This window comes from Chenopodium album, chromosome 2, assembly GCF_948465745.1.
Source record: "Chenopodium album chromosome 2, dcCheAlbu1.1, whole genome shotgun sequence".
Taxonomy (NCBI): domain Eukaryota; kingdom Viridiplantae; phylum Streptophyta; class Magnoliopsida; order Caryophyllales; family Amaranthaceae; genus Chenopodium; species Chenopodium album.
In genome coordinates, this window is record NC_137835.1 from 79,563,628 (window position 1) to 79,574,681 (window position 11,054).

Consider the following 11,054-nt stretch of genomic DNA (forward strand, 5'->3'; position numbering starts at 1 on the left):
TCCCTACTCCGTACAAGATTGTGGCCAATGTTAACATTAATTATTCACGCTCAACCAATTATGTGCTATTATTAACATTTGCAATCAATTTATACTTTATTAGTGCTTTTATTTGTTCCAATGTGGCTCCGCCACTGCTTGTAGCTTATCATTAGAAATGCTCTTTATTAATGTTGCTAGATAATTTTCAAAAGATTGTTTATTATAAAAAGTGATATTTAAAAGGTTAGTTTTGAAAATTTTCCTACATATATATATATCATGATAATACACGGAATTACAGAGTGTTAATTATACAGTAATGATACTTGCTTCAAATCCTCCAAACCAATTACAATTCTCATATTTATCCTCTCTTGTTCCTTTTTTGCAATTGGTTTTTTCAAGCCCAGCTAGAAACTTTTGTTACTCCTCCAATTACATCTAAATGCAAATAGGGGTGTACATAAACAGGACCGGACCTGAAAACCGATCTGAACCGGACCTGCTGGGACCAGACCTGTAGATTCAGGTCCGATCATGGTCCTTGAAATTCAAGGTTTTCGGTCCCGGTCTAGCTCAGGTCCAAACCCGGGGTTTTAAATTTCAGGTCTGGACCTGAAACCCGGTCATAATGCTTTTTTTTTAAAATTAAAAAAAAAAATCAGAAAATAAAAAAAGCTTTTATTCAAAAATCAAAACAAAAAATCAGTCAGTTTTCATTTGAAACCCTGACTCCATTACTCCCTCACGGACTCACCCAGTCACCCCTTACCTTCACCTCCCTCATGCCTCCTCAGCCACGTAACCACCATTCACCAAGGTACCAGACACCAGTCATCGCCCACCAGCATAAAAACCCCCTTACACCATGCCACCAACGCGACAACTCGTGGCCTCCTGCACTTACCTGAGTCGTAGCGTCGCGAGCCCGCGAACCCCCTCACGAAGTCACTCACTCCTCACGACAACCCTTGCTCCGATCACTTTAATTTTACAGTGTTTGGGATCTATATAATTTTTTTTTTTTTGGAACCTGTATTTTATAAAATTTACTTCCTCCGTTTTTTTAATATTGCACCACTTGCCTTTTAAGGAAGTATCACAAATATTGCACCATTTCTATTTTAGGAAAAAAAAAATACTTGTGTTCACACTACAAATACCTAATATACCCTTATTTTTCAACACATGATTATTTAGTTTATGCATACCATCACATGGGCAATCTTGTATTTTTACCTTTCTCTCTCATCCTTTTTTCCACTATAAAAAATCTTGTGCCAACCTCCTATGGTGCAATAAAAAAAGAACGGAGGAAGTATGTAGTTTTAATTTGTGATAGAGAATTTGAGATTCTATGTAATTATTAAATTATGAAACAGATCTAAAATCATCCTATCATGTCCAGATAGGTCGAACAGGTTTTCATTAGAAAAAAAAAATAACAAATCATGAATCAGGTCTATTCAGGTCCAAACCCGGAACCGATCCCAAGCCCTCAAAATTCACTGACTCAGGTCCCGGTCCACTCAGGTTCGGGTCAGGTCTGGTCCAGGTTTGGACCGGTGTACAGCCTTAAACGCAAAAGTATTGAGATACATGAGTAAAATTAAATAACTGAATACTCTCATACGGAGTATAAATTTATCATACCTATGACATATTTATTAAGAAAAACCCTAGCCTCTCTCTAAAACCCTAGTCACCATTGTTAATTTTCAATGGGCTTTAGAAAGAGTACATAAATCGACCATAGACTTTTCAACCATTGGCTTAAGTTTTTTTGTTGAGTTTGTACTTTAACAGCTTCAATTGACGATTGTATACCAACCGAAAACCCTAAACTTTATATTTTGTGTGCCTTTTTCTATTTACCTTTGTTTGTTTTAGGTTTATAATAACTTTTCCTTTTCTGAGAAGATTTTCTCATTTGAAAGACGGAGTTCTTCTTCTTTCTTTTAAGGGGAAATTTGTTTTTTTACGTGATGGAATGCTGTGAAATTGTTTCATAACTAAGTAATGACTTGTGTGGGATTGAACCAAAGGTTAATCTTTTGATCGATTAAAATCAAATGATCGAATCAAATGAAAGTTTCTTCACGGTTACATAGACCGGTAGACTTGGTCCCCTCAATCGAATAAAACTGTAAAACACATTGATAGGAAGGAGAGCATGAAAAATGTAAGATTTGCAACAACATTGACACTCCGTAAATCACATTAGTGTTATAACAACAATATGAACCCCCAAAATTAATGCAAATCTTTTATTGTATTAACTATAACCCTACAATATCAGATCAACTACAAAATATAATGCAAATGTAACACTAGTTTGCAAATATGTAACATTGATGTGAAGGAGAAAATATATCACAATAGTATGTTACATATTTGCTCCTTTGTTCCTTCTCCAAACTCAACGAGAATGGGGATCTAGAGCCGATAAAAGTAAAATTTGGTATCTCTTACAACATGATCAAAGACAAATACTTGAGTTTTCAAGCTGGCAATTTATTATATCGCATTTGCAAATTTGTAAAGCTTCTATGAGTAGCTTGGCGAATGTATTCTATAGTTTTATTCTTTTATTTCGTTAATTAAACTCATGCAAAAAAAAAAAAAAAAAAAAAAAGAAACGAAACACAATCTTTATGACTTGTAGTAAAAGAGTAAAAGATAATTTTCAAAAAAAAAAAATAATAATAATAATAGCAGGTGGTAATTGCTAAAATGAAAATAGATTAGTTTATTATTCACTTTGTATACTAGTACTAGATAAAAATATACGTGTTGCAAAAAAGAATTCTCTCGAATGGAAGCTGCTCAAATCCCTCTCAACCACCGCCAAACCCACCGGAGATCACTGATCAGGTGGCCCGATCAAATAAAAAGCCAAAAAGAAAAATTACTCATGAAATTTTCAATAGAGAGGAGAATTCTGAGATGGAATTAGATCCATCAATTCCCATGCCATTTGGGGGTGGTTGTGAAAACATTGTCATTTATGGACAGTCTGCTCATTAGAACCCTAATGGAAATCATCCCCCAAAGTCTTTTAGAGATCTCCTAAGAGATAACCCTCTGGAAACAATGGTGGACACGAGTATCCAAATCCACAATGAGGATGAGGATGATGATGTGTCTGACGATGATGTCCCCCCAGAAGACCTGGTAGATAATGTAAGATGCCCTGTAATTCTGCTTACCAAAGAGGAGAAAAGAGCGATGCGTAGACCTTGGAGACACACTCTCATCATTTGAATGTTTGATGGTAGTCTAGGGTATATGGGATTGATGAAGCGGTTGAAGAAGAAATGGCAACTGAAAGGAGATATGTCTCTTACAAATATTGGTTGCAAATACTTCATAGCTCGATTTAACAATGTGGATGACTATAACTACGTTCTTACACAAGGACCATGGTTAATTGATGACAAATACCTCACCAGTCGAAAGTGGACGCCTAACTTCATCCCTAAAGAAGCCTCTATTAATGTACTCACGGCTTGGGTACGTATTCCCAACCTGTCGGTTGAGTATCTTGACAAGGAATTTCTGAAGAAAATAGGAGCTAAAATTGGTAAAGTCATTAGAGTTGATAAATCTACTGCCTATGCTGAAAGGGGTCAGTTTACAAGGTTAAGTGTTGAAAATGATTTATCAAAACCTTTACTGTCTAAATTTTGGTTGAAAGGCAAAATTTGGAGAATACAGTATGAGGGCATCAAGATGATTTGTTACAAGTGTGGAAAGTTAGGTCATGTAGAGGATCAATGTATCTCCAATCAACCAAATGATAATATGGTAGTGGATGATATTAACTCTCAGCTAGACAATGTTCAAGCAGGGCAAGCAAAACTGATCTCAAAACCTGAGGAACTGGATGATTTTGGATCCTGGATGCTGGTGAAAAAGCCAGGTCGGAAAAAACCACAAAGGGTGGAAAAGAATATTCCGGCTAGCGGTAAGGAAGGTCAGAATATTCCTAAAAATCTTGGTCAATCTCCTGCTAAGGAAACTGAGCGTAATCCAAGGGATTTGGGTGGAAATAATTCAAGATTTGTTGCTCTAGCGGATCAATTAGAGGAAGAAGATAATTCCAATATTATCTCTCAAAAAGATAATAATATGGAAGCTATTAATCAGGGCGAAGATATGGCAACAAATATCTTATCAAAAGCTTCTCTAACCAATTCAATCCCCCATGAAGCCACTGTGAATCTTGGTGACAAATCCCAATCAACTAAATATTCTCCTCAAAAAGACCTCCCCTTTAATTTTGGGAAATCTAGTACTGAAAAAAGCTTAGGAAGTCAACAGGAAAAAAAAAAAAAAAAGATACCATAAAATTTGTGAAAAAGATACCAAGCAATATTCCCCTTACTCCAATCACAAATGTGGAAGTTTCCAAAGAAAAGCCATCTCTTGAAAGCAGTATACTAAGCATTGGCAAAGAAAATCAAGGTCTAGAGAGTTTAACCTTCTCAACACAAAAGTCACAAGAAGCAAATAAACAAGCATTAGAAGTTGATTTGAACACTGCCACTCATTATGAACCACCAAGTATTCCCTCCACCATCGGATGCTATCCTCTTGAACATCCCCCCCCCCCCCCGAGAAGATCCTATGTGTGGGACAACCAATGGAGATACCTTACATGGGCATTGCAGACCCCCTGACTCATGTGATGGAAGTTCGAATAAAATCATGGGTGGAACCGACCCCGGAGCCAATGGAGTTTATTGTAACTCTCCGCATTCCCAATGAAATTAATCGTATTATGCGATTAATCTCACAAGCATACGTAAGCTCTTTACCCAAAATACCAGTCTTAATGGAAGATACAATACCCCACTTAGCCCCGAATAGTTCACCAATCTCTTGTATGGTATGGAACGTTCAAGGTATTGGAAGTCGTTCTTTTTTTAATGCCCTCAAAGATATAGTAAGGAAACATAAGCCTAATGTGCTAGCTTTGGTAGAAACTCATACGGGTGGTAAACAAGCCGAACACATTGCTACTATTATTGGTTATAATGGTCACACTAGAGTTGATGCGCAAGGATTCAGCGGTGGTATTTGGATTTATTGGAAGCTAGAACTTATTTCTGTTGAACCAATTATCAAACATGGTCAATATATTACCATGGATATCAAAAGAATTGGTGGCGAACCGTGGCACTTCACTGTTGTCTACGCCAGTCCCGACCCCAACAAGAAGACTGATCTATGGAGAGAATTAAAAGACTTTGCTAACTCGAGTAATAAGCCTTGGATGTTAGCGGGAGACTTTAATGAGACTAGATTTAATCACGAGCGCAACTCAAGTTGCCCTGATACTTCTCGACACACAGCCAAATTCAATGAATGGGTGGAAGACTTGAATTTAATTGATGTTGAATTTAGTGGCCCTGGTCACACTTCGGCTCGGGGAAAGTCTGTTGATACAAGAATTAGTGCTCGTTTGGACAGGGCACTCTGCAACAGTGAGTGGGCTTTGCGATTTGCGAATGCAGCTTCTAAGAACCTTCCGGCAGTACAGTCCGATCACTGCCCGGTGTTGATCTCTCCTAATGGTTTTGCTCCGATTAACTCGATTAACAAACCTTTCCGTTTCCAAGCGGCTTGGCTCACTCATGAGAATTTTCGTTCATACATTGAAGAAAAATGGGATAATAATGCTTCTCTTGTACCCCATTTTAATAAAATTGCAAATGACCTTCAAGATTGGAATCAGACCATTTTTCATAACATTTTTAGGAAAAAAGAACTCTGCTTGCTAGAATTGCTGGGGTCCAACGAAATTTAGTTATGCAAAAATCCAGGGACCTTATCAAATTGGAAGCAAAATTACGCAAGGAGTTAGATGAAGTTTTAGAGCAAGAGGAACTACTTTGGTATAAAAAATCTAGAGTTAATTGGATTCGAGAAGGAGACCAAAATACATCCTTTTTTCATCTCAGTACTATCACTCGAAGATGGAGGAATAAAATCTCGGCTATTAAGGAGCACCAAGATGGTGATTGGATACATGATAAGGCTAAAGTACAAGATATCATTGTCCAATATTTCACTAATTTATTCACTGATGAAGGAGGGGAGGAGCAAGGCAGCTTACCTTCGGACAATTTTCCAGAATTTTCACAAAGGGATTGGGATAGCTTATCTCGACCTTTTGTAAAATGTGAAATTGACAAGGTTATTCAAGAAATGGGCGCTTTAAAGGCACCAGGGCCAAACGGGTTTCAAGCTTTGTTTTACCAAATTCATTGGGATCTCGTAGCTCCTAACGTTTACAAGGTCGCTCTTGATGTTCTTGCTGGGAAAGGTATTCCTAATAACCTTAATGATACCTTTATAGTGCGTGCTTATACCAAAGGTTGATAACCCAGAGCTAGCTACTCAGTTTCATCCAATAGGGCTTTGTAATGTCGTTTATAAAATAATTACTAAAACTATAGTGAATAGAATTAAACCGATGACGCCTCACTTGACTACTTGTACACAAACTAGCTTTGTCCCGGGGCGCCAAATAACCGATAATATTGTCATAGTTCAAGAAGTAATCCATACAATGCGCAACAAACAAGGGAAAAAGGGATTGATGGCTATCAAAATTGATTTTGAAAAAGCATATGACAGACTAAGGTGGGAGTTTATTTGTGATACTTTGTTGGAAATTCGATTCCCCTGCCTTTTGACTGATGTCATAATGGAATGCATAACCACTCCCTCTATGCAAGTTTATGGAATGGAGAACCCACCCAAGTTTTTAAACCGGGTCGTGGTATTCGCCAAGGTGACCCCCTCTCTCCATACATTTTTGTGTTATGTATGGAGAGGCTCAATCAAATTATTGAAGAAGCAATCATTGCAAATAGGTTGAAACCTATTTATGCTAGTAAAAATGGGCCGAAGTTAACAAATTTATGTTTCGCGGATGATATAATTTTGTTTGGTGAAGCTACTGTGGAACAAGCTCAGATTATTAAAGAATGTTTGGGGCGCTTTGGTGGTGCTTCAGGTCAACGGGTTAGCATTGCTAAGTCTCGTGTTTATTTTTTCCGCAACATGGAGCCAAGCAACATTGCTGCAGTAAGTCAAGCCTTGGGGTTTGAAGCAACGAATGACCTTGGGGTTTACTTGGGTATGCCAACTCTTACCAACAGGGTCACCTTAAACACTTTTGCATACCTTTGTGAAAAAATAGATAGGAAACTTTCTGGATGGAAGACAAAGTACCTGTCAATGGCAGGTCGTATTACTCTTGCCAAATCTACCATTTCTACTATGAGTACCTATGCTATGCAAACGGCCAACTACCAAGACCGATTTGTGATGATATCGATAAAAGGGCTAGGCGCTTTATTTGGGGAGGTGATGAGGACAAGAAAAAAATACACCTCCTCTCCTGGGAAACCTTGAAGCTTCCTAAAAGTCAAGGGGGTTTAGGGATGAGAAGTGCAAGAGAAACGAATTATGCCTTTCTTGCTAAGCTCGGTTGGAGAATTTTGACAGAGCCTCATTCTCTTTGGGCTAGTGTTCTGCGTGCCAAGTACTGTAAAAATAGGTGCGATGTTGATATGTTCACTCCCAAAGCAAATATGTCGAACGTTTGGCGAGGCATAACTGAGAATGCCCAATATATTTGTGATGAGGCTAGAGTGGCTGTGAATAGGGGGGATACCACTTTATTTTGGGGTCACAAATGGGCTTGTAAAAGCACTCTAAGATCCCTTGCTATCACTGCTATACCAAGTGAAATTGATAATGCTAATGTAGCAGACCTGTGGGATAATAATTTAGGGTGGAAATGGGAACTATTTGCGGACATACTCCTTGCTGTGATATTACAGGAGATAGCAGCTCACTCCCTGCATCCAGACTCCTCAGTGGGGGACCTGTTATATTGGGGTGGTGCTGTTAAAGGAAAATTCACCATTAAATCTGCCCTTATGATAATTCGTGGAGATTTAATTAAGCACATAACTGATGGTAGCTGAGATCTCGTTTGGAAGCTCAAGGTACAACAACGTATGAGAGTTTTTCTTTGGCTTGTACTTCATGACAGAATCATGACTAATGTCAATCGGTTCAAGCGCAACATAGCTGACAATCCTTGGTGTAAACTCTGTGGAAATCTTGAAGAAACGACTCTCCATGTGCTTAGGGACTGCACAGCAGTGAGAGAAGTTTGGAAGCATGTGGGTGGCCCTGCAAAATTTCCTAGCTTCAAGCAAGGTACTCCGTAGCAATGGGTGATCAGAAACATTAAAAATCAGGTGAGAAATGATCTTTCTCCTAAAATTTGGCCCACATATTTTGCTTTAGTCGTATGGTGGTTGTGGAGATGGCGAAATAGTGTGACCTTTGTTAATACTTAAGACATTCCAATTGACACAAGTCAATTCCTACTTGCCAAATTTGAAGAAACTTGGAGAATTCTTGGTGATGATAGCACGAGAACAGGACAGAACACTTCTACAAGGCATGAAGCTTATATTCGTTGGCTTGCTCCTCCCTTTGGCTGGCTGGTCCTCAATACTGATGGAGCAGCCAAAGGGTCTCCTGGCCCTGGTGGTGGTGGTGGTGGTGGCTTAATTCGCGACCATACTGGCAAGTTAGCATATGCATTCTCTCTAAAAATTAGCATATGTAATGCCTTTATGGCTGAAGCAAAAGCTTTGGAGTATGGACTGAAACTTGCTGCCAGAATGCAACCTTTCTATGATCCAAGTTCAACTTGACAGTCAATCCTTAGTACAAGCTTTAAATAAAGATGCTACATACACTGGTGAAAGTGTGCATATCCTCACTAGATGCAAACAAATGCTCAATGATGCTAGTTGGAAGGTGGAGGTCCATCATATATACAGAGAAGCAAACCGTGCAGCTGATTGGTTAGCCAATCAAGGAGTATCGCAGAACAATTCTATAGAATTGATTCAATCCCCCCCTCTAGCTTTAGGGAGAATTTTATATGAGGATGTAATGGGAGTGGCTTGGCCACGGGTAGTACCTTAGCTTTATTTTGTTAATTTTCTTCTCGGGGCTTGCCCCTCATTTGCACCAAAAAAAAATAAATCTTTATGACTTATAGTCTTGTACAAATGTTTTATACTACGTACGTTTATACCGTAAGTACTTCGTATTACAAAACATAATTCCTACTCTGTATACACATCCAAAAACATCATTAAAGTTTTTAATTAAAAAAAAATCCACATTTCTAACCAACAAGGCGGTTACACTTAAGGTAAAGTGGGCCACCCTAAAAAAATCCGTTACGTAATATCATTCCTTTCACAAAAACTGACATCCTTCAAAATATCAGACACTCAAAATGACCTAAAAAACACACTATCCTAATCCATCATCCCACGATCCGTGTCACCATCTTAAACACAATACCAGCCATTGATTTACATTCCATCTAACGGATCACAATCGCACTCATTTCAAAGAAGTCATAATCCGTGTGCTTTCTTTTCCACCAATCAGATCACTCTTAGTGCCTCATTATATATCTCCCCAAATATTCATTCCCCCTTTACCACTATCTTCCATCTATCTATTGATTCTTCCTTTGCACTCTTTCTGATATTCTCTCTCATTTTCTCTCTCCTCTTTTTGTGAGAATTTTCTCTAAGTCTGAAATCATGGTTGCTAGTACTGCTACTAAGACTGTGAAGAAAACTTCTGCTCCGAAGAAAGCTGCTGCTGCGAAATCTGCTCCTTCTCATCCTCCTTATATCGAGGTATTTGTTCTCCTCTGATTTTTTTGAATGATTTTTATAGCTTTTTTTTTTTATTCTGATTCGATTTTGGTAGATTGAAGGAATTTTCTGAGTTTCTGATATGTTTTTGCTCGATTTCATGAAGTTTTGGTTAATATTTTGCTTGATTTGAGCTTTGTTTCAATCATCGTTGAGTTTCAGAGTATTTTTATGCGATTTTGTGAATGTTTAGTGATAAAAATGATGAATTTCTGGACATTTTGAGGTTTTGGTGAATGCTTAGCATGATTTGAGCTTTGTTTCAATCATCGTAGTTTCGGAGTATTTTTATGCGGTTTTGTAATGATGAAAATGATTTATTTCTGGACATTTTTGAGGTTTTGGTGAATGTTTCGCTTGATTTTGAGCATTATTTCAATCATCGTTGAAGGATTTTGTGAATTTTTGATGATGAAACTGATGAATTTCTGGAAATTTCTCGCAGATGATAACAGAAGCATTGGTTTCTCTCAAGGAGAGAACAGGATCAAGCCATTACGCAATCGCGAAACACATCGAAGAGCAACAGAAGGTTCGCGACCTTCCTCCAAACTTCAGAAAGCTTCTCTTCAACCAATTGAAGAAAAGCGTTGCTTCTGGAAAGCTCGTCATGGTGAAGAAATCCTTCAAACTTCCACCAGGCACCTCCAAGAAGTCTCCGACCGCCGCACCAGCCGCCGCCGAGAAGCCAAAAGCCGCCGCCAAGCCAAAATCAAAGGAAGCCGCCGCTAAGCCAGCCAAAAAATCTGCCGCCGCTAAGCCAGCCAAAAAATCTGCCGCCGCTAAGCCAAAAGCAGCCGGTGCCAAAGCCAAGGCCACCACAGCAAAGGCTAAAGCGTCGACAACGGCGGCTAAGAAGCAGAAGGTGTCGATGAAGTCTCCGGCGAAGTCGCCGGCGAAGAAGGTTGCGCCGGTGAAGGCGAAGAAGCCGAAGAGTATTAAGTCGCCGGCGAAGAAAGCTACTGCCGTGAAGAAAACCGTTGCGATGAAGAAGACTAACAAGAAGTGAATCAGAGTTGTTATTTGTGCTGATTTGAGTTTGTAAATTTGTCGATAGGTTTAAGTTTGTGTTTAGAGAAGGTTGAATGTTGATGATCATAACTACTTAGGTAGTTTAAAAAATTCTAGGGTTTGTAGAAATCTCAGACTTTTACTAGTAGTTTGGTTTGTTATTCAAATTAGGTTTTATCATTTATGATTAGATGGCTAATCATTTTACCTCAGTTTAGCTTAATTGCCTGTTTTTAAGTTCTTCAGCTTTAATACAAATTAGAAATCTGGATTTCGCTATAT

General features: G+C 38.6%; 2 protein-coding genes across 2 annotated transcripts; both read left to right on the forward strand.

Annotated features, from left to right (window-relative positions):
* Window positions 1–3,270: 3,270 nt before the first annotated feature.
* LOC145576861 (uncharacterized) lies at window positions 3,271–6,369 on the forward strand. Its single transcript, XM_081634567.1, has 4 exons — window positions 3,271–4,276; window positions 4,390–4,548; window positions 4,656–5,674; window positions 5,746–6,369. The coding sequence occupies exons 1-4, from the start codon at window positions 3,271–3,273 to the stop codon at window positions 6,367–6,369; spliced, it is 2,808 nt and encodes a 935-aa protein (XP_081490693.1).
* Window positions 6,370–9,528: 3,159 nt separating this feature from the next.
* Window positions 9,529–11,051, forward strand: LOC145602235 (uncharacterized). The gene is made up of 2 exons (XM_081658413.1): window positions 9,529–9,743; window positions 10,207–11,051. The coding sequence occupies exons 1-2, from the start codon at window positions 9,645–9,647 to the stop codon at window positions 10,768–10,770; spliced, it is 663 nt and encodes a 220-aa protein (XP_081514539.1). The 5' UTR covers window positions 9,529–9,644; the 3' UTR covers window positions 10,771–11,051.
* The last annotated feature ends 3 nt before the right edge of the window (window positions 11,052–11,054 follow it).